The 25,684-nt window shown below is 26.4% G+C and overlaps 2 protein-coding genes across 2 annotated transcripts; both read right to left on the reverse strand.

The window, feature by feature from the left end:
* Positions 1–1,554: 1,554 nt before the first annotated feature.
* LOC114128952 (N(4)-(Beta-N-acetylglucosaminyl)-L-asparaginase-like) lies at positions 1,555–7,788 on the reverse strand. The gene is made up of 6 exons (XM_027993566.2): positions 6,240–7,788; positions 5,411–5,564; positions 5,111–5,336; positions 4,847–5,031; positions 2,910–3,017; positions 1,555–2,845 (listed from the first exon to the last, which is right to left on the reverse strand). The coding sequence occupies exons 1-6, from the start codon at positions 6,421–6,423 to the stop codon at positions 2,620–2,622; spliced, it is 1,083 nt and encodes a 360-aa protein (XP_027849367.1). The 5' UTR covers positions 6,424–7,788; the 3' UTR covers positions 1,555–2,619.
* A 684-nt stretch (positions 7,789–8,472) lies between these two features.
* LOC114128950 (modular serine protease-like) lies at positions 8,473–25,684 on the reverse strand. The gene is made up of 13 exons (XM_027993562.2): positions 25,460–25,684; positions 24,942–25,233; positions 18,820–18,942; positions 18,542–18,706; positions 16,982–17,098; positions 16,737–16,925; positions 14,569–14,780; positions 14,241–14,456; positions 13,670–13,837; positions 13,473–13,609; positions 13,231–13,404; positions 12,867–13,029; positions 8,473–8,995 (listed from the first exon to the last, which is right to left on the reverse strand). The coding sequence occupies exons 1-13, from the start codon at positions 25,548–25,550 to the stop codon at positions 8,796–8,798; spliced, it is 2,247 nt and encodes a 748-aa protein (XP_027849363.2). The 5' UTR covers positions 25,551–25,684; the 3' UTR covers positions 8,473–8,795.

Below are 25,684 nucleotides of genomic sequence, written 5' to 3' on the forward strand. Positions count from 1 at the left end.
CCCCCCCCGAAATTTTTTTCAGTTATGGCCTTGCTCCAATGTCTGGACAATATTATTTAGCAATAATTGTATTCGTAAATACGGCTATACCTAATAGATCTCCCCATTCTCACCGACAAAAAAAATTAAAATAGTGAAAAATACTAAAACTAATCTTAAGTAGATTGATTCTGTGTGTCTATTGTAAAAAAAAAGCATAGGCATAATCTGAGGAGGACAACTTCTGACCCCTTTTATTTTACTGAGAGTCAATGGTTTATTTTTTCCAAATAGATTTTTAGTTTTACCACATTACTCCCCCAATACCCCCCAAGAATTTACTCCAAGTTAGCCAATACAGAAATGTACCTACAGGCTACAGTAGTCTTCTGGTTGAGATCAATCAATTTACTCACGTCTTTCAAACACTCAGTCCCTATAATTGCAGCTTCTCCAGAGCAATCGTTATGTTGCAAATATAATATAACATATACGTTACTAAATTGCGCGTGTCACGTATGTTAGAGAAAGACAGAAAATTGTCGTTTTCAAAATAATTACGAATAAAACACGCCACCAATAGGTTATCACAGAATATTAACACTTAACGGATTACACGTAGATGATTATATTTTTAATATTGAAAAATTTATAATTTAATAATACTTATAGATTAATAAACGTTTTATAACTGAGCAATTATGTTTCCTAAAGATGTTAATTATCTGTGATAATTGTAGTTGGTCAAATGCACCTATCATCACTGTAGAAGTGTAGACTATAGGTACCTACATTTGAGAAAATTTTGGCATAAAAAAATCATCTAAAAAAAAAAGAAACAAAAATAATAAAAAGAAACATTACAATATTAGTATAAAATAATAACTATTATGTTTAGTTAAGATCATTATTTATTTTTAAACGAATAGGTTAATACTTTAACAATGAATTTTTTTTTATTCTGAAGGGAGTAGGTACCTATAATTTTTTTATTAATAAAATATTTGTCTTTTTAAACAGCTTTAATGGATTAAATTCTGACTTTCCGAGTTTAAAGTTTTATCTTCACGCCACAAAAACATGGTATTAAATCTGTCATAATCTTTAGATGTACCAACGGGCAACGTCCAGCAGTAATGTTAAGGTTGCCGCAGAGCTACAAAAAATAAATTATATTAATATGTAGTTGGTTTGCCTATACACAACGCCCAGCCAACCATGCTGATTTATGAGCGTCTACATGATCTAATGCGTGTAGGTACTTCCAAATGCGTAGGAAGCTGAAAATTTCGATCACCAGTCACCACTTATAAGGTCGCATCATAATACATTTTTTAAAATAAATACTATAATTAACCAACTTATAAATATATTGTTCCCTGCGAATTAAAGTATAACGGTTACAAAACGATATTTTCGAGTTTTCGATTACAACCAAGACATTTATTTTGTAAATATGTATATTATAGGTATGACATATAACTATATAAGACGGTGTTTAATTAAAGCATAATAAACTATTACTTTTTTTATATGAAAACATACCTGAAGTCGTTAACAAAGAAAACATGGAAGTAAAAATTGTATAGATATTTAATGACATTAAAGTAAAAAGAAAGTTACAAATAATTTGTAGAATATTAATTACATTATTCTATTTCTATAGACACGAGCCATAAATCTAATAAAGTTCTGACAATTTTGGCCCAATAATTAAAGTAAAACGCTCCCATTTTTGTGACAGGTATTCAGAGGAAACTATTTTTTTAAACGGTATGTGTTTAACTATTTCAAGCGAAACTAGGTTAGTTATAATGATATTTTATTCAAAACAAATAAAGTAAAAATTACGCCAAGAATTAAATTTGGAATATTAAAAATTCTCATCCGAAAAGGTGGAAATAAGTATTTTAGTATGAAAAATATAAATAATGGTAGTGCATCGACAGATTGCCACAAGAAGTTTAAAATATCAACATTACATGTGATTATTAATGGACTAGCAACTGGCAAATGAATAAATGTAGTGACACAAGCTTTATGTTTTATAATTTCTTTTTTAATCCATGAAACACAATTCACACGCCAAATTCTTAAAGTTTCTTAGAGTCAAAAATAAGTTACAAGAATGTTACCTACCCAAATGATATTGAAAAGCATTTTCAATAGAATTTAGAATACCTAAATATTTCAAATCTTTAAACAAATTAATTAAATACATATATCCTCTATAATCTATATTATATTATGTATAATATTTTTAACAATTTTTATCGAAACAGCTGATAGAAGTCCTTGCATTTCTAAATGAGGTATGGTTAATTATAAAATTCCGTCTCTTTTTTTTACCTTTATGATTTATTTAGTCTTCAAAACTTCATTAAAATAATATACATGTTTGTAATATTCATACTAATAAATTGTTGCTAGATGATTTTCCAACGTTTAGTAACTAAGGACAGAGGGACATTTATATTTTAAACTTATCAATACAAATATGCAAATGCATACAAATCTATGTCTTACTCAAGTAATAATATTGTTAATCTTAATAGTAACTAATTATTATTTAACAATTACAAAAATAAATATTTTTTTTTAAATAGGTATAAGATGATAGTAACTATTTTATGATTTTGATTAGGTACATGTAGTATAAAGTATGGACACTTTATTCTGTTCAGGATTTGCAATAGAATAGGGAAATTTGTCAAATCCATGACAAGCAGCACCATAATATCCATAATTATTAACAGCAATAACTGCTCCACTAAAGTCAGGATAATATTTGGCAATCTGATCTATAACTAGTTGAGCAGCATGTTTTGGAGGATGGCCATGCTTCATTGCTTGAACTGCATGGAAACTAATAGTGAAAAGAAAAAACATACAAACTAATTTACTAAAATTTTTAAAAATATTGGTATTACCTTGGTAAAAATCGCATTAGTATATCTCCATCACCTGTTGCTACAGCAGCACCAAGTTTATTCATAGCATAAGCACCTGATCCAGGAATGGGAGAGTCACCAACTCTTCTGCATTATTTATAATATAAATTTTAATTATAATTAACAATATGTTGAGAGCAGCTTAAAAAAATTAAACTTGTATTAAAAATAATCGAAATAACCTTAATTATAATTTGAGGCATATTACTTGAGACTTAACAATATTTTACAAATATTTAAGTAATTCATATCGAAGAAAATACAATGAGAACAATATTGTTGTATCTAATCAATTTTAATAAGTTGATTTATTGTAAGATTAAAATTAAAATATTGTGTTACATATTATAAAATGTAACTATAACTCTATGATAAAAACCTATGCTATCCAGTCTCTAAATAATATGTATTGTACTAATAGGCAATAGGTTACAGAGGAGATTTATTTCTCACTATTTTTAATTTATTATGATAATTGAAGTTTTAAAAAGGAAATATTTTTATAAATATATATATATATATTTATATTATTACATGAAAATATAATTTTATAACTCAGACCTTGTAAGTTTGTTTTAAATATGAACTAGTTCATAATAAAATACTTTCATTAAGTTCATAAACATATTCATTTTTTTTTTTTAAATAAATTTGTTTAGTTTGTAATTTATTGTAAATTAACTTTTAAGTTTTTTATAGGTCCTGTCAGTAATTTTTATTGGTAATTCTGTATAAGGTATAACCTAAAGTACTTATATGTTTTATGTAAACTTGTCATAAGGTTATAAGACTTATGACATATGAATGTGTTATATGCTCATTCATATTTTTTATGTTCATTGCAATACAACAAAAGAGATGGCAGCTTTTGGACTTATTATTAGTATTATTAAAAATATCATAGCTTATAAATTATATAAAATAATTATAAATACACTAATCAATCATGACTCGTGACATAACAAATTAATAAAATACATTTTCATATTAGATTAATATATTTCAACAATTAACTATAGGGGAGAAGTAACAGAAGGGAAACGGTAAATGCTAGGTGGGCACTTTCCCACCCTTGCCCCAGTGTAGTGCCACCCTGATTTTACATTATAATAGATAATACTAATACAAGTATTTTCAAAAATCAAAATGCATCCATGTTAAATTTGCTTGCCTAGAGCCATTGATTGTATACTATATAATCAATGCTAGAACTAACATTTAATGTAACGTGTGTGGAGTAATATTTCTGCTTTTCTTATTTGATTTGTAGGTAAAATTTCTGAAATATCAATTTTACATAATTGTCTTACTTTGGCATTGCCCATGACAATGTTTTTGACAATTTATATTTTGATCGGTTAACTGGTATAAACCTAAATATTTTTTTTTTTTTTTAATTATTCTTTAAAGTTTAAAGTTTCTATTGATTTTCTAGTATTATTTGTTTTTACAATAAACTATGGAGATAAATGTATGAACTGTTTTCTGAGCTTATACAATAGCAAACAACACAGCAGTTATCCTCTTGTACTTTTTTGTACATTAAAATTATGCCTATTTATGTGGTTTAATATTTATCTTTGTTCAATCTGTTATTTATAAGTACTTATAGAGACTAGAGACCTTTAGCATCACAAATGTATTATTTAAGACATATTCATATCGAAGTTTTCTATAAAAATTTCCCAATTGCAGTGCCACCTACCGGGTCTAATTGTGAATCTAAGCCATTCAGGGGCCCAATCACATCACACACAAAAAATTTCATCAAAATCAGTCCAGCCATTTAGGAGTTTAGTGTTATACATAAGAACAAAGAATTATACTTATATATATGATATATATATATATATATATATATTATATATATATATATATATATATATATATATATATATATATTGTTTATTACTTACCCAGGTATTTTGAATTTGGCACCATTAGTAGATGTACCAGCAGCAATATTACCATCATGATCAATTGCAATAATCCCAATAGTATCATGATTTTTTATATCCACATGATTTGACTCGAGTTTTGATTGTCTTAACAAATTTGATTTGTAAGGTCCACAATACTTTTTTGGATCTGGGCTGACATTCTATGTTTAACATGGATTTTTTAATCCATTTAATGAGTCAACATTTTAATTATATGACAGTATCTAACAAACAACATACAGTCCAAAAGTTTGGCTGACAATTATTAGTTTTCCATTGCTTCCACAAGTTCATTGAATCAATTGTGCTAAGATTAGTCTCTTTAAAACCCATCTGTATAGCAAATTCAGTTGCTTCATCACCTACAAGAAGAGTATGTTTTGTATTTTCCATCACAAGCCGTGCTACTTTAGAGGCTGACTTGATACGTTTCATATGCGCTACAGCGCCCATATTCATCGTAGCTCTATGGATTTATTGTTTAAATTAAATTATTAACATTTTAAGTAAATAATAGGTAATAATAAATAATTAACAAACCCATCAATGATGAGGGCATCTAAAGAAGTTTCTCCATTTTCATCAGGACTTCCGCCATAACCAACAGTACCATCACATTGCTCTTGTTCACAAACTGTACACCCAGCTACAACTGCATCAATTGCAGAGCCTGTCATGTTTAACACTTCCCAACCTATATTTGTTTATAAATAAAAATGGTATGCAATAAGCACTATACTAATTTTACTAAATTAAAGAACTGTTAGCCTAATGAACCAGTCTATTTTAATAAATATTGATATTAATTAAATTGCAATGATTTGTAACAATCATAATACATTTAAATCTTAAATTTCTACAAATATAGGGTTGGAAACTTGAAAAATGAGAATTTTTCAATTGTTTAAACGATTAAGTCATGATCATAGTTATTTGTGAATGAAATTATTTTTTAAGGTGTTAGATTAATAATGAATATTTTATTGATAATGGCTTAGAGAAGAAAGTTTTGAATTAAATAATATATTAGTTGCAAGTTGATTGAAACAGATTACTTTATAATATTCATCTAGGTAGGTGCACTTTAAAATGCATAAAATATTACTACCTATATTAAAATAAATAAAAAATATTATAGAATTATAAATGACATTGAAAATAGAACATTGTCCTGAATAAAAGCAGGAATACATCTAGCAGTAGTTAACTTAATACATAATTTAATTCTAGTAAAAATTCAAATTTTTAGAAAATACAAAAAAAATTAATTTAGAGGTTATTTTGAACTGGATTTTTAAAATTAAATACTATTTAACCAACACCCATAGTAAGTAGGTATTATTCTAAATATTTATTAAAAAATTATTACTTTTTGTTGTTGCATCAGTAAATGCCCACGTGTTGATTACCATCGGAGTATTATAATTTATACAATTATTTTTTGTATTATAACAATACACAATACGAATAGTTGCGATCGATGCAATTGACAAAATTATGCCAATTAATACTTTTAATACATAACAAAAATTAAAACAGCTCTTTATTGACATTCTGCTATTGGCCGATAGGTATTAGCAATTTATAAAAGATACATAAAATGTTAGTGAAAATTGAAAAAAATTGTAAAATTCAATATTTAACATTTGACATTGACATTTAACAAAACGATGCTATACACGTCTTCATTTTTTTGTAACAGTTTAAGAAACAAAACTAAATACTGATTACTGAATGTGGCTGCTGCCCACAAAATAAACAAATCACTGATAAGTTAATACTGACTGAGAAGCACAAACTAAGTACAGGTGCCACTAAGTATACTGTAAGCGTAGGTACTATATAATGTCACGGATTTATAACATATTATCATAAACAAATATCTACAGTGAACGAAGATAACTGATAAGTAAATTGCAAGGTGTAAAATGCCGAGTTCAGTTTCTGGAAAATACTTAAAATACAATTCACCGAGGAATAGATATTAAATTACTAGTAAAATTAGTAAACAATAATTTGAATAATTACCACTAGACCGATTAAACCAGACCACTGTTATCTACTAGATAACCGTGAACCAGACAAATAAAATGAACTATCAAACTTACTAAGACACACCATAATAATAATAATTATTATTTTTTATCTCAATTCAACTCAGCTCTTCGGTTCCCGCCAAAGTTCATAGATAATAATATATATTATGACATCGTGTTCCCGCCTCCCGATTGAGCCAATGACATTTTTGTAAGCAAACAGTTATCGTCTCCGTGCATTATTATAATAATATTATTTAAATTACTTATAATATTATTATCGTTATTGTTATGAATGTTATAATACATATTTAATATTTATATACAAAATATGTACAATGGATCCATAGGCGTGTGCAAGAATTTTTCACGGGGTGTGCAAAATTGTTTTAGAAAGGGTTACTTGACCTACTACAATTCAGTTAGATAAATTATGTCTCTATATTATAATAAATTAAAATTTTTAGACGCTGTTTTATACTTTTATTGATAATGAGAGTAAAGAATAGGTATAATATGTAAATTTAATATGATTATTGCGATTTGCGACTGTTGTACAAAGTAAAAACGATTATTAATTTTTGTATTATATTACACATACTGATATACTTATACTTACCTACTCTCAAAAATCAGTTAGGTAATTTAACAATTTTTCATCAAAAATTTAAAGTAGACACACATTTTTGCACACCCCGTGCGCACGCCTATGAATGGGACCATTTAATCATTAAATTTTAATGGAACAATGAATAATGGGTTGTATACTCGTATTTTATGTTTCAATTGTCATTTATTTCAAACGAGTTTATTCCAAATAGCGTTTTGAATACCTAATTAATGTTAATTGGATTTTAACAGCGTATCGGAACAGATACTTATTGTTTGTAAAAAAAAAAAAATGCATTTGAATAAAATATAAAAGCAACAATTTGAAAATAATCTATTTGTTCCAAAAATAACATGTTCCAATAAATATTATTTAAATAATAATTTGTAAACATTCCAACTTTCAATGCTTATAAAAAAATGTTGAGAGAATGTATTTTTTGATATTTGTGAATTGTAATATTATGATAAGAAAAACCGTTAAAGAGCATTATATTAAATTTTCAAGCTTTTTCCGTATACCTAAACAAAGATTTTATCATGTATCACTAAAAAAAAAAAAATGGTCAAGTGAGTCACGCTCTGCTGTATAGAGTAGGTCACTAATCACTAGGTATAATAGAACCTTGCTTTTTTGCCGTAAATTGTAACTTAAGAGTTATTAAGGTTTAATAATGGAGGAATTTTGTGTCACTTCTTCTGGTTTTCTTTCTTTAACACGGTATTTTGATTGATAATTTTAATTTTGAGATAGCTTTGTTTAATTTGATACCTATTTATAATTGATTAAAATATGTGGAGTGTTACGTAGATAAGTGACCTGATAAGTATAGATAATAGTTTTATGATTGTCATATGTGTATGATTTTTAATTAAACGATAATTTATGAAGAATATAGATACATACATGATACATAATGAATGCGGTACACCGAATGGTTAATAAAATACTCAACATTTAAAATAAATAAAAATAATAGTAATTATTTTAATAATCAATTACAATACCTAATTATAATTATAAATCAATTAGTAGTAAAATTTAAAATATTTTTTCGGCAAAAGATTATTCAAACTTTATAAGTGCAAGTGAAAAATAAGTGTTAGGTACCTATATGATCTACTGTTAATTTCGCATTAAGTTCAATTTAAACAAATAATTGTACATGAACTGTTAAAAATTGTTACACAAAAGTAAAAATCTTTTCATATAAATATTGACTTTAATTACACGTAAAGTAAATAATATTTATTAAGCTAACATTTTATTAGACTTATACCTATATACTGTCACTTGCATAAGAAGTATATTTGTTATAAAGTGCACGAACCCACTCGATGTGTGGCTGAAGATCTGTAAAAACTGCGATTGAACTAATTAAGTTTGGATCCTTGTTACTCACTATTCCAGTTAAAAAAAAGAAATCAGAATGTAAAAACGTTAAGCCTGCACCGCTATCTCCTCTCATGACTCCTTGTCCTGAAATTAAAAATATTTTATTCACACAACAATTATTGGGCGGTAGATACTAGGTATAACACTGATTTATATAATTTTGCTATCCATAATTTATCATTTTGTTGTTATTTTTATATAATAATTATATTATATACAATTGAATAGTTATTTTTATTTTGATGTATTGTGGTAGTCTAGAAAATCATGATGAAAATCTAATTTCAATGGAATTTTTAATAACTTAAAATTACAGTCCAAGACTCACACAGGGCCTAATATGATAAGTACCCGTTCACTAGATTTATAAATTTAATTAATTATATTATTATTAATTATAAATAGTAAGTATTATTTAAAATCAGTGGCATGGTGAATTGAAAATTGTCCTGTAAAAGCAAAAAAAATATACCAAGGACACACCAATCACTATAGATGCAAAAAATGAGAGAAGCCTAAGCCTTTATATTTATTAAGCATAATAATATAAATAATATAATACAACTAATTATATTACAGATCAGTATTGATTACATATTATTGAGTATCATATTACATTTTGTATAATTAAAGTAATCAGAATTTGTTTACTGAGATATAAACAAGGCGTGAATTTTTAAGTAAATACAATGCAAATTTATCAATTTTGATTTTAAATAAAAAGAGACTTTTTTACTTTGCATATTTTCACATATTTTGATGTAAATACATATTTTTAAATACGTCACCAATATTTTTACATATTTATTAAATATTTTGCTTTTTCATACCAAGATATACAGTTTTTATTTGTACATAAAAATTTGGAAATTTTGTGCTATCAGCTTCTATTAATATACCTACGGAGTTTTTATATATTATTACATTATTTTATTCATTATTTATTATTTAATATTAAACAAGTTATGAATACCAATGACAAAAAACAGAATAAACAAAAAGTCGGCAAGTGGGTACCGCTCTGCTGTACATTAGGGGGTGGGGTAGACCTCGGACTAGGGTAGATTAAATTTGAATGCAATGATAAGTATCATTGTATACGAAAAACGATTCTGAACGGAGATGATTTGTCAGTCTATAATATATTATAATTAAATATTGTCATATATTCTATTTTGAAACAAATATTCCGATTTCATAAAAATTTAAAACTCAAACGCTCAAAACATTTTTCCTATAATGACTCTTAAAATTTTCTCTATAGCTTTTTGAAGCAAAACTTATGGAAAATCTTGTATTAAATTTTCTACTCTTAGCTACCTATACAAACAATTTTATGAATTTTGAACTACAAAATAATTTGCAAATATTCATGATTTTGACGACATTTTGTCAAAATTTGAACTTCAAATGCTAATAAAAAAAAATTGTGCCTATGTATTCTTATAATTTTTTAATCACTATAAGAATAACATATGAGGAACTTTGTATAAAATTTTCAAGTATTTTGATAGGGCCAAAAAAAATTTATCGACACATAAAAAAACAATTTTCAGAAAAATTAAAAATATCAGTTGTCTATAAATAGCTCAAAAAAAGTCAAAATATTTTGAAAATTAAATCACGTAAAGAAAATGCCAATCTAAATAACTGGTAAAATTTTCAAGTATCTACGACTTATACTTTTTGAATTATAACAAATATCAAAAATCGTTTGAGGCTAAACTGTTATTTAACGCGGTTTTTGTAAAAATTTAAATTTCAAACACTCATAAAAATTTTTTGTCTGAATCCGGTAGAGTTTTTTTTACAGATATTTGAAGAAAAATGTATGGAGAACTTTGTACCAAATTTTCAAAACTTAGTTATAAAAGAAAAAAATTTTATGATTTTTCAACTTCAAAATTACTTGCAAATTTTCGCGTTTTCGACAGATTTCGTAAAAATTTGAACTATTAACTCTTATAAAAAAAAATTGTGACTAACGATTTTTAATTTTTTTTAGATACAATGAAAACAACTCATAAGGAACCTTGTATTAAATTTTCAAAACTTTTTGGTCATCCAAAAATTTTTTATCGACACTTAAAAAAAATTTCTCAAAAAAATCGAAAATTTCAGTGGTCTATAAATAACTCAAAAAAAGTCAAAATTTTTTGAAAATTTAACTATATACAGATACCACTGACATTAACATTTGGTGAAAATTTCAAGTATTTTCAGTGATTAGCTTTTGAATTACAACCATAAAAAAAAATCGATTTGGTCGAAAACTGATTTTGCGGAAAAATTGCCGTTTTTCCGTCATTTTTTTTTGTTTTTCTCGATTTTTTTGAAAACTGTTGGAAAATGTTAACTTTTTACCTCTATAATGCACCAAGGATATTCACTTTTACATCGGAAACCACCCCCATAGTTTGAAATTGGAGCATTATTTCGACTAGTTATGCTGTACACAGACACAAAAAAAAAAAAAAAAAAAAAAACACACATCATTGTAAAATCAATACATTCATCACTTCGTTCAGAATCTAAAACAAAAAAAAACATACATCATTGTAAAATCAATACATTCTTCACTCCGTTCAGAATCTAAAATATGAGTCAGGAACTTTGAAACGGAGTATAAAAAATAGAGAAGCATTATTAAAATGTGCAAGTGATAAACGTCAATTTTTTTCACATAATAAATTCCAAGATTTCAAATTAAAATGTGTAAAAAATTACTTGAGAAACTTAATTCCTCAAGATCATTTAGAATTTTTAAACTCATTTGAGTTTAGAAAAAAATATTTTAACTTCTATTAGCACAGATACCGTAATTGATAAAGTTGCATTAAATAATGAGTCTAAAATTATTAATGTATTGACTTTAAAAAAGTTTAAAATATCATATTATATTCTTATATGATTTAAAACAATACAAATAAACACGTTTTGTACTAGGAGTAAGATTTATTAATTAGTTTTGTATTGTATTGTTAATTGTTATTAAATCAAAACAAAATGTCATTTACTTCTTATTTTTTGGGGGCCATTATTCAAATTATTTCCCAGTAAAAAAATATTAGCCTATCCGCCACTGAATTTCATCCTGCAATAGGGGCACCGGTTTTGATAGCAGGGTGATATAGAAGGATGCGCAGAATCAAAGTGTTCTCTCGCTGGACAGAATATAGTATAGTCTGCGACATTAAAAGTATAGCGGACGTTTTCTCTCTATGGTTCGTAATACATACATTATGAGCGACACTGCGACAGGTATGCACGATATGGGGTGTATAGGTTGAGAACCAACGGCTAACGGGTAGGGAAGCAATACATGACTCGTGGTACACAAGGGCCATTTTTAATATCGCCGACTTAGGTACCTCCACAGTTTACACTATTATAAAGTATTATGTACAATTGTTTTTGTTTATTCGTGTATTTAAGTTAATTTGTGAACATACCATTTTTATTTTGTTAATCGTGCCAAAATCACCATCAACTAAAAAAGTATAATAGAGTTACTCGGTACCTTTTAAAGTTCCCTGTAACCATCGTACATTTAAATTTGAAAATCTTCAAATGTACGCTGTATTAAATTGAATCAAATTAATTACATTTATGTAAAATACCTATTTTTTTTAAATATTTCACGTTTTTTAATAAATATTCTGCCAAAAATAAGAACATAAATATTTAAATATTTTGACTTTTTTATTACATAAAAATCCGCTTTCTAGATAGCATAAATAATGTTATTAATGCAATATTTCATAAAAGAAATCATTATACAATGATTATAATGTATACATTTTACCTACTTGTTTTAATTGTAGGGGAGAAGGTTAAATTAAAAATTAAATAAAAATTAATTTTAATATTTAAAAGAATTGCTTAATAAATTAAAGCTAATTTTGTTGGGAAAAAATTGATAATTTCAAGGTATTAATAATTAAATATTTATTACCTAATGTACTGTTACTACCAGCGCAAAACTTATCAGGAGTTATAAATTTGTCAAACTTATAATTATGCATTCTTCGACAAGAATCATGATCGATGTATGGTAGAGATGCTTCTAATAAATTAGAGCTTTGTTTGCCTTTTTCCGTTTCTCCCCAACCAACAATCTGTGAAATTAGAAAACAGTTTTATAATGTATAATGTTAATATATTTTTTAAATAATTTACTGTATAAGTGTTGGTAATGAGTCAATACTCATAACAATCATAACTAAATAATACAAGTGGATAATAGTTTATGGTGACAAAGTACTTACCTACCTGTAATTAAATCACAACTGTAATATTTATTTTAACAAAAAACCAACCTTTCCTTCAATTCCATTCCGTATATTATTATTATGTATTTTAGCCCAATCAACACAGACTGGCGCAACAGCACTACTAATAGAAATTCTGTTTTCTAACACGATAACAGCTATATCATTATTATAATACCCATCTGCTCCACGATAATATTCATTCAGATAAACTTTTTCAACCTATAAAGTTTCCTGTTTATAATATATTTTATACCATATCTACTATTATTATTTATTAATTTCATTACATTCATCATTTGAGTGAATTGATTGTCAATTACTGTAAAATCTCTTTCGTATTTCCCAACAGCAATTTTGTATAGACCATCATTTATTGATATTGTAAAATTAGATTGTACATCTTTTTGCTTAAAACAATGAGCCGCTAAAATTTTATTTAATTATCATTCTTCTTTAAATCTTAAATACATTGCATAATTTTTACCAGAAACTACTAAAATTGGAGTAATTATTGATCCTCCGCATATCAAGTCATAATTGGAATTTATTTTATTTAATTGATATATTCCGACATTCCAAGGGGCTGTTCCATAATTTGCTTCTTTGCCATTTGCAATTAATGGTTTTGACATGGTATATGGTTTACCGCAATCTAAAATAATATGTTATTACTAATTTAAATGATGGTAATAACTAATAAGTAATAATACCCATGTAATAAAAAATAAAACTTAATGTTGAAGATTTAAAAGGATGTTAGAGCCATATTATAAAATCACATATTATTACGAAAATTATAAAGAATATTTTCGAAGGTACCTGACATATCGAGTTGTTTTAATATTATTTCAAGACTATGTTTTAATGTTCATTTAAATTATATAAAAAAAAAATTAAAATGTTTTTATTTTAAAGACGAATACAAAGTGAAATACCTAATAAATAATAATAAAATGTAAAACCAATATATCAAACCCTCGAAAATGTATCGTCTTTAATTCTTATAAAAATATAAAATATAAGGACTTATATTCAAATAAAAAAAATACAATTACTTGGAATACATCTATATAGTTGATTATTCCATTTTCCATTGGACTGGCAAAGTAAATCAATTGGAGTCTCTACTTGTCCATTTGGTACAGTATGTGTTGGCTTACATGATGGTTTAGCTATTGTATTAGGTATCGACGGAGATGAACAATTAGTATTCTCACCATTAAGATTACATGTAATGTCTAAACTATCAGATATTAGAGGAGGACACATTTCTATAAACATATAAAAAAATTATGAACAAATATAACCAAACACCAGACATATAGACATACAGTATACAAATAAGTTATAATTATAGCATACAAATTATAATACATAACTTACTGAAACATAATTTCTCTAAACTCGATATCCATTTTCCATTTTCCTGACAAACCCTAAAAACATTTTGATCGGCAGCCTTATTATGATATCCAACTTCGCAGTTCTCTTTTACAGCGCGATGATGGTCAATCAATGTCCCGGGAGGTAAACTTCTATTTGAATCATGATACGAATATATAACCCCTTCGGCAAACGGTAAAACGCATAAATTCCTTAAATTATAAAATATTAACAATTAGCATCATATCAACTAAGTACATCCTCTATATAAAAAAAAAATAATAATCGATAAAAATAACCCTATAAATAAAAATGTTCTAACACACATATTCACGAGATTTTAATGCCAATCAGCTTTGTATGGTTTAAAAATAGTCAACCTTTTTACAGTTAATAATAATATGAAAAAAAAATGGTAAAAATATTAATATTTTATAATTGTTTTCTTAAATTGAATTATGTATTTTAGATTCTGAACGAAGTGATGAATGTATTGATTTTACAATGATGTATGTTTTTTTTTTTTTTTTTGTTTTTTTTTTTTGTGTCTGTGTACAGCATAACTAGTCGAAATAATGCTCCAATTTCAAACTAAGGGGGTGGTTTCCGATGTAAAAGTGAATATCCTTGGTGCATTATAGAGGTAAAAAGTTAACATTTTTTAACAGTTTTCAAAAAAATCGAGAAAAACAAAAAAAAAATGACGGAAAAACGGCAATTTTTACGCAAAACCAGTTTTCGACCAAATCGATTTTTTTTTATGGTTGTAATTCAAAAACTAATCACTGATAATACTTGAAATTTTCACCAAATGTTAATGTCAGTGGTATCTGTAGGTATATAGTTAAATTTTCAAAAAATTTTGACTTTTTTTGAGTTATTTATAGACCACTGAAATTTTCGATTTTTTTAAAAAATTTTTTTTAAAGTGTCGATAAAAAATTTTTGGATGACCAAAAAGTTTTGAAAATTTGGTACAAGGTTCTCCATAAATTTTTCTTCAAATATCTGTAAAAAAAACTCTACCGGATTCAGACAAAAAATTTTTATGAGTGTTTGAAATTTAAATTTTTACAAAACCGCGTTAAATAACGGTTTAGCCTCAAACGATTTTTGATATTTGTTATAATTCAAAAAGTATAAGTCGTAGATACTTGAAAATTTTACCAGTTATTTAGATTGGCATTTTCTTTACGTGATTTAATTTTCAAAATATTTTGACTTTTTTTGAGCTATTTATAGACAACTGATATTTTTAATTTTTCTGAAAATTGTTTTTTTATGTGTCGATAAAATTTTTTTGGCCCAATCAAAATACTTGTAAATTTTATACAAAGTTCCTCATATGTTATTATTAAAGTGATTAAAAAATTATAAGAATACATAGGCACAATTTTTTTTTATTAGCATTTGAAGTTCAAATTTTGACAAAAATTCGTCAAAATCATGAATATTTGCAAATTATTTTGTAGTTCAAAATTCAAAAAATTGTTTGTATTTATATCTAACGTTAAAAAATTCAACACTAAGTTTTCCATAAGTTTTGCTTCAAAAAGCCATAGAGAAAATTTTAAGAGTCATTATAGAAAAAATGTTTTGAGCGTTTGAGTTTTAAGTTTTATGAAATCGGAATATTTGTTTCAAAATAGAATATATGACAATATTTAATTATAATATATTATAGACTGACAAATCATCTCCGTTCAGAATCGTTTTTCGTATACAATGATACTTATCATTGCATTCAAATTTAATCTACCCTAGTCCGAGGTCCACCCCACCCCTAATGTACAGCAGAGCGGTACCCACTTGCCGACTTTTTTTAATTTCTTCACCTCAATTAATTTAAAATATCATATGAGGATAGTTTTTCTATGGTTGTTTTTTCACGGAGTTATTATTTTTTTTTTTTTTTGGGGGGGGGGAGCTAGGAGACTTAATTACTTGGGTTATTTGTTCGCGATACCGGTACTTTCAAATACATTATATATATAGCTACAGATTTTATATTATATTTTATCAATCACAATAAATAACACAATTTAATGACATAATAAGTTCAATTTATGGGAAAACATTATTTTCCTAGTAATTTTGAAATCCCAAATTAATCTACCTATAATAATGCATAAGTTATTCGTATGGCTAAAATAAAATAATAAATGTACCTTGTATTAGACTGCGTTGTTGATTGAATTGTATTATACACAGGTATTGATGTTATCGGTTTTGAGTTTAAATTAATCTCATCACATTTTTCTTCATCAGATCCATCAGCACACTGTCTTACGCCATCACATTTACTCTCTTTACTGACACAAGCCCCATAATTACATCGAAATGTATACTTTTGACACCTTAAATTTAAAATATTTAATAAAATATGATAAATATTTTATAAAAACTAACTTACCGAACCATTTTACATAACTTCGTAGTTTCATCTGATCCATCCTTACAATTTTGAGTTCCATCACAAGTAAATCTTCTATCAATGCATTGGCCAGATTTACATTTGTACTGATATTCGCTTTAAAATAAAAATCTTAAATGTAAATATTATCTATAAAGTTTTAAAATTAACAATTACATTTTACATTAATATAGAATATAGCTAGTATTCTATATTTTATATTATACATTCAAAAATATATATTTTAAGAATTAAATAATATATAGATTATAGGTATATCTCTATATCATTTCCAAAAATGTTTATATTCTGGTAATTTTTTTTAGTTCTATGAAGTAAATATTTTGTGTTAATATTAAATAAAGATTAAAATGTGGATCGAAAAAAAGATAAAAAAATAACACAATTAGTTACAGTTATAGTAAGTAATATTTCACTATAACTAAAACACATATATAAGTATGAAAATTAAATTATCTTTTATTTATTTATTTATTTGTTTATTATTAATGAACGGGCTAGAGTCCAATAGTAAAATACATTATTCTAACAATAAATTTTAACAACTTACGAGATATATATAATATATATACTGAGTATACATATATAATCGTAATATACTAATAGCCGCAATGGCGTAATTACTTGGGTGGGAGTGAGTTTTGGGTGTCGTATCCCACCTTGACTTTTTTTTAAAAAAGACTGGTTAAAACTACATTTATTTACTGATATTATTGTATATTATTGAATATTTTTTAATTGTTTGTTTTCATGTCACATGTGCACATACATTAATTGCACTAAAAGGAGTTACTTATGATAAATACAATTTTTTTTTGAGGGAGGGGGAGAGGAGTTGTAGGTAAAATGTAAAATGCTAATAGGGTGAATATAAATTCCCTTACGAGATATAGCAGGTAAAATTACCCCTAGGTATGCACACGTAAGTCCTAAATAAAAAAAAAATATGCAAGTACGTAACTTCCTAAGCAAAAATATGCATCTATAATAAATAATACTTCCAAATTCCAAGTTCATATATTTGATTTATCGGTATATTTTTTTATAAAATTTATAATAACTAAAAAAGTGTTTCCCTTTGCACTGTACATTTTATAAGAAATTACGTTCATTTTTATAACTTATAGTGCTCCTGTTAATAGTCAACGAATACTGAATTCAACCATTGGATTACCATTTATCGAATCATAGGTAATAAAGAGATAAGTAGATAATAATTGCGTTGTATCGCTGAGTAGGGAATTATATTGTATGTCAGTGTATTTTTGGTCGTGTAGAAACTTACATATATAAAACCACTTAGCACTTACCGACTTAGGTACCTACTAATATGCAGTAATCATAATGAGCATTTGGCTACCTTTATTAATAATGACCTTATAATCATGAGACAGAAGTCAGAAACACACAACTACCTACGCGATTTACATTAAAAATAAAATTTGAATTCAACGAATGTGCTATATTTTTGATCTTAAATAATATTTTTATTATATTTTCAATAATATATAAATGCTAGTATATTAAAAAACTACTTACAGGCAATTGGATGATTCATTAGTATCTTTATTACTGTTTATAGAGTATTGTTTACATTCAGGTAAGTCTTCGTCGGATCCATCGACACAATCGTTTTTACCATTGCATTTTGCACTTTTATGCACACAAGCTCCATATTTACATCGATATGCATAACTTTGACATCTATATTACTCAAACATATTATAAATAATATTAAATGCAATTTTATAAATTTATAATAACTATTATCTTGCAGCTATAGCCTATAAGCTATTATAATTATTTTAATTCCATACGTTTGTCTAGCACACAAATTATTGGTCTCATCTGAACCATCTGAACAATCCGCATGACCATCACAAATAGCAGACGACTCGATGCTTAGTCCATTTGAACAACTAAACTTGTCGTCGGGTTTTCTGTAATTGTAAATTTAAAACTAAAATGTGCTAAAAAATGATTATATATTTATATTATATCAGTTATACAATTAAAAACGACAAATAATTATATTGAAAATTGCAATGATTAATTAACTCATGAAGCCATTTTTCGGCATACATTTTTTTTTTTTTGAAACCAATGGATTTTTAAAAAAGAAAATAACAATTATGGCAATATGGCGGTAAGAATACATGTTTCCAAAGGTGTTTAATAAACATGTTTATTTTTAACTATCATTCAAATGCGATTTTAGAAAAAAATGGATATTATTATTTCTCAAAGGTGAATACTTATAGTAATGATATAATATAAGCATTTATTGTACTTGCATATAATGAATTATTATACTTCCCTTTTTGTAAAATATATAGTGACATAAATTGTACCTAAAATAAATCAATGCCAAATTACTCGAAAAACTATTGACTGACCATTTACGCATGTGCAAAATAAATTAAATTAAATTAAGTAGGTAAGTAAAAGCTAGAAAGTGATAAAAAAGATAGATGATTGCATACATTTAAAATATTCATATATAGGCGTACTATATAAATGTATAGATATAATATTATATGTATAAATATATAAATGTAGGTACTTGAATAAATATTTTGAAAGTCCAAAAGGTTATCTCAATTATAAACATAATAATAATATTCATTATCACAATTCTATATTTATCACTAAAACTCTCTCGATCCTAACAGCGCTTGAATTAATCGTACAGTAATAGAAAAACATTAGCTTATAATTGCCAGTAATTCTCTGAGCTCTTCACTAGCTATAAAAACCACGGGTCTACAAATGAAATCATAAAAAGTATCCAAGAAAGTATTTTCTCCATAGCCACAAATACGGTAATCTTTTGAACCCACAAAAACATACTTGGAATAGAAAAAGCCGACAAAGTAGCTAAAAAAGCCTTAACTAGTAATTACAATCTCAAAATAAAATTATCATCTCAGTGATGCAATAAAATTCGCTGTGGAGAGAAGCATTAAAGCACACCAACTTCTATCGGACCAAAAATCTAACAAACTCTACCAAATCAAAACGCTTTTAGCTTCAAAACCATATCTAGGTACCCTCTAAAAAATATTTTTTTTACTACTCAAGTTACCAAATTTCCTCTATGAGGTATCATGATGAATGTACATATACTTATAATAATTTTAAATTTTTGAACCGGTTAATGAGTTTATTGTTGAAGCCGTAATAGAAATTTTAAAAAAAGTGGGTACCACTCTGCTGTACATTAGGTGCCGTGTCCATCATGTGGATCACTATTATATATTATAGGAGTGTTAAATTTGAATCCAATGATAGGTATCATTGTATACGAAAAATGATTCTGAACGGAGATGATTTGTCAGCCTAAGATATAATGGTCCAGTGGTTGCAAGTAATAAAGGAGGTTTATATTTTAATGGCCAGAATACAACAACATTTAAGTTGTTTTATAATCATTGTAAGCCAAACTTATGGAAAATCTTTTATTTATTTTTAACTCTTATAGCTATTTATACAAACATTTTTATGAATTATACCTACAAAATCAATTTGCAAATAAACATGATTTTGACGAATTTTTATCAATATTTGAACTTCAAACGCTAATAATGTACATAATACCTATGTATTCTTATAATTTTTTTATCGCTATAAAATTAACTTATGAGGAACTTTGTATTAAATTTTCAAGTATTTTACTCAGCCAAAATATATTTTATTGATATTTTAAAAAAAAAAAACAAAAACGAATATTTTAAATGCCTATAAATAGTATTAAAATAAGCAAAATATTTTGGAAATTAAGTTATGTAAAGAAAATGTAAATCTAAATAACTGGTGAAATGTTCAAGTATCTACGATGTATACTTTTTGAATAATAAATATTTAAAATCGTTTGAAGATAAATAGTTATCGTTACGCAATTTCGTAAAAAATTAAAATTCAAACGCATATAATATTTTTTTCTATAATGACGTTTCGTGTTGAAATTTTTTAATCTTAGATATAAACACAAAAAACTTCATGATTTTTCAACTAAAAAATTACTTGCAAATTTTCGTGATTTTGACATACTTCAATACTTCATAAAAATTTGATCTATAAACGCTTATAAAAAAAATTGTGACTAACGATTTTTGATATAAAAAATCGTTTATATTTGAAAACTGTTGGAAAATGTTTATTTTTAACCTCTGTAATGCACCAAGGATATTCACTTTGCCATTGGAAACCACCCCCAAAGTTTGAAATTGAAGCATTTTTTTGACAAGATATGCTGTAAACAGACACAAAATAAAAACACACGCACATCATAAATCAATACATTAATCACTTCATTCAGAATCTAAAACTAGTCCCTGTGAACTGTAATGTATTCATATAATCATATATTTAAAAATTTGTTTAAAATTTTAAGTTAAGTTGATTAATAAAATTTAAATACATTTTTTTTTTTTTTTTTAATAATGAAAATAATAAAAGTAATACTTCACAGACACTTTTATTCAAATAAAATTTTAGTTCATATCAATATGATTTTAAAATAAATATGTATAAGTTTAGATTCCTGTTTTTTATGATTTAATAGTTAATGGAAATTAATAATTATTTTTACTGGATTGCTTATTGTATCTATTATAGTTTAGTAATTTTGTATAAACATAATAATAACTAACAACACAGGCATAAATAGGCAAAATTCAAACCAATGATTTTTTTATAATACTATCTTCTAATGATGATTTCGAGTTCAATTATACACAACAATTTAGAATAATCAATACAGATACATAATAATTACATAAAAAAAATATAAAATCAAAAATAGTTACAAGTAATCATTTTTAAAATAAAGAATATATAAATACATTATAGATGTATTTATTAAATTACATAGTTCATAAACATTACCTATATTTATTGCATTATCATGATAATCTATTTATATATATTTTTTTTTAAATTTAAGACGTTAACATGAAATTATTTATATTAGTAGTATAGCTATTAAAACATGGATTAGCATAATATATGCTTAAAATAATAGAGAAGAAGTAGCAAACGATTTTCAAAAATTTGATTTAGTTCTTGAATTTCAAGTCTATTAATGATATTATTAGTAGATACAGACTTGTATAGTTGTATAAAATATATGTTATTAATTTCTTTAATATGTTTTTTTAAATATGTTTATGACTAGGTATTATAGGTAGAATTTTTGCAGAATTTAATTCCAAACATTAATATATAGACTGTATAAAGGATAAATAAATTATACGTTTCAATTTCAAATATAACTAATATCCTTGAAAATATAAAAGCATTTTCTAATTATTTTAGTCGAATAATTTACATGTTCACGATCTACTGGCTACTGCTGTAATTTATTAAAATAATTGATATAATTATGATCACTATTACTATAAGTCTATACACCATAGCAGTAATTTAAAAATGAATGAAATCGGACATTAGTACATTACTACACATTTAGTATCTACTATTTGTAAATTTGTAATGGACAATGGTATTAAACGAGACTAGAGGACGTCATATTCTTACGTATATTATAATTCATAGCAAATTTGTGTTTAGCAGATCCTATTTTATATTTTTAACATTAATATTGGAGACAATTTACTTATTATCAAACTTAAAGTTAAGAATATTATCTAGAGAATCACCTAGGCTTAATTAATATTTTTATTTTAAAGTGAGTGACGTACAATATTAAAAATTTAAAATACTCATGCTCAAGTTATTTTTAATAATAAGGTATGATTTATTATGTCAAATGCTTTATTTAAATCCAAAAAAGTTCATAGAACTATATTTTTCATCCAGCTGTATATGGAAAAGATTATTTACTATAAAATGTGGGTCTCTAGACTCTAGTAGACCTTTTAGAAATGAAACCGAACTGATTTGGAAAAAATAAATTATTTTTGTTTCAAAACATTATTCTTCTTCTTTTCTTGGCTTTTACGGACCCTTTAGGTTCATTGCCGCAACAACCACTTGTCTCCATCTCTCTCTATCTTGAGCTAGTTCTTTTCCGTCGTTTACTCCCACTTTCGATGCATCTTCTGCAATCCTGTTTTTCCACCGTTGTCTGGGTCGTCCCTCTCGGCCTTCTTGTATCCGGCTTCCAGTCCGTGGCCAGTCCTATAGGGCCTTCGGACCTCCATATATGTCCAGCCCATCCCAATCTTCTACTCTTAAGGACTCCAATTATATTTGTTTCACCATATAGTTTTTCTACTTCTCGGTTTGTTCTTAACTCATATTCCCCTAGGGTGTTTCTTTTTGGCCCAAATATCTTTCTAAGAACCTTTCGTTCAAACGTAGCTAATCTATTTTCATCCGTCTTTGTTGTTGCCCATGCGCCGCAGGCATATAGTACTACTGGTCTTATCAGAACTTTGTATAATGTTATTTTTTGTTTTCCATGATAGCAGTTTTGACTTGAGTAGGGGTACTAGTCCAAAGTAGCATTTATTTGCCGCTACCAGTCTTAGTCTTATTTCTTCGTGACTGTCAGCATTCTCATTAATATTTACCCCTAGATATTTGAAATTTGCTACCCTTTCAAATTTATAGTTATTCACTTTCAAAAATCCTATTTCATGATTGTGTCTTGTAACTATCATGTACTTTCATTTACTTTCAAAACATTAACTATACATTTTTTAAATAATTCAGGATACGCAGCTGATGATATTTAGATAAATTATAAATCAATTATTAGTTTTTTTACTAAATTTATAATTTTAACATAATCTACCATTTAATACAAAACATATTGCAATATAATATATATATATATTGCCTTATGGCTCTGATGCCGAGGGGTTACGATAAAAAAAAATAATAATAAATAATTAGTTTTAATGAAAAGAAAATAGTACTAAAAATATTTTCCAAAATACAGTGTTATAATTAATTTTCAAAATATTAAGTATTCTGAATTTCAATTTTATATACTTGATTTAAGAATATGAATGAATGGAAATAATTCATTATTTCAAAAGTAAAATAAATTGTATAATATTATAGTTTATTTCACTTTTTAGTACATACATATATAAATACTACCTATAACCTGTACAGGTTATGTTAATTAAATGAATTAAAACTAAAACTAAACAAATGTCAAACTTGAACAACAAACTTTGACCCACAAAGCTATACTTAGATAAGTTGTATACCATTGCTCTACCATAGTCCCCCTTCACCATCTTCCTTGAGCTTGCTTCTTCCCTCTGCAGCCTTCTTCTCTCTAAGTATACCACCTTTGATTAATTTTTTTAAATAACTTTAATATAATCTGCATGATAATTCAAGTGGTTCCTAAACTTTTTTTATCCAAAAAAAGTACACAGATTTTAATTATACAATGACAAATAATTAGCGTAATACCTTTTAGTTTATAAATTACAAATAAAAGTAGAAAACTATTATTATCTTAATGATATGAATGCGCCCAATAATGTCTTTCCAAACCCCATATTCGATACGATGTGCGTTAATTATGATCAGCGATAATAATAATTGTTCTATAAAAATATAATATAACAATGTACAGCACTACAACGTACAATAACTAATAAGTCGTACCTACAACATTTTGATAACGCTACTATTGCTACTGCTAAAAAAAAAAATCAGATTGAAAAAATGCACATAAAAATAGCCATCTCCCGCGTTTATAATGCATTGCCCACAAATCAAGTCTGTAACTTCTATTACCCTTCTAGATAGTTCTATCGACCGCTCTGGGAAACATTGATGATTTAGATTGGATATTGGATAATATAGTATAAATTAACTAGAATATACCTACTAGTAATCACTAATTAATTTGTAGTTAATAATGGTAGAAATTTTAATTATAAAAACGAATACAAGTGTTATATAAATTATCAATGAATTCTAGTAATTATAACTAAAATATTCGCATTACCTATTGGCGGTGTTACGATTAGCACAGCACTCGTATTTAAAGCCATTCGTCCCACACGCCGTCCGATTTCTTTCCGTTCTGTTGTAGCTGTGGCAACCCTTGACAGCCCAACTATTCGGCTGACACCCTGTCCACCAACAGTCATTGGCAGGTGGGACGTCGATGTTCGGCAGACAGCAGTAATACTCCAAACCACCTGAGCAATTTTTGGTATTTTGCTCAATTCGATTATACTGTTTGCATCCAGTCACGGCCCATGTTCTCAACTGGCACCCCGTCCACCAACATTTTTCTGTATATTCAGCAGTCGGCACATTGAAAAAACAAATAAATATTGTTTAAACCAGAAAATTTACAACAAAACATAATTTAATAGGCAATTATACAATCAATCGACTGTTTTAATCGAGTGCATATATACTGTTATACGTATGTATGTAAAAAAAAAGATAATATTGTGTTTTTATATAGGTAATAAATACCTATATTTTAATAATAATATATTATTTTATACTCACCCGAAGCGATTGCGGTATATGTGTATTTTAGTGACGCGATAATATACAGTAAAACAAAGCATTGGCAATGACCATACGACACAAACTCCATTATAATTACTAACAATAAATATTAATCGTGCTATTATTTCATACTAATATCATTGCCGTTTCTTTGAAACTATTTATAGGATACGAGTATATGCGGATGAACATCTACCAGTGTAGGTACTGCGCAATACGATG

The sequence above is a fragment of the Aphis gossypii genome, chromosome 1 (genome assembly GCF_020184175.1).
Source record: "Aphis gossypii isolate Hap1 chromosome 1, ASM2018417v2, whole genome shotgun sequence".
Lineage (NCBI taxonomy): Eukaryota > Metazoa > Arthropoda > Insecta > Hemiptera > Aphididae > Aphis > Aphis gossypii.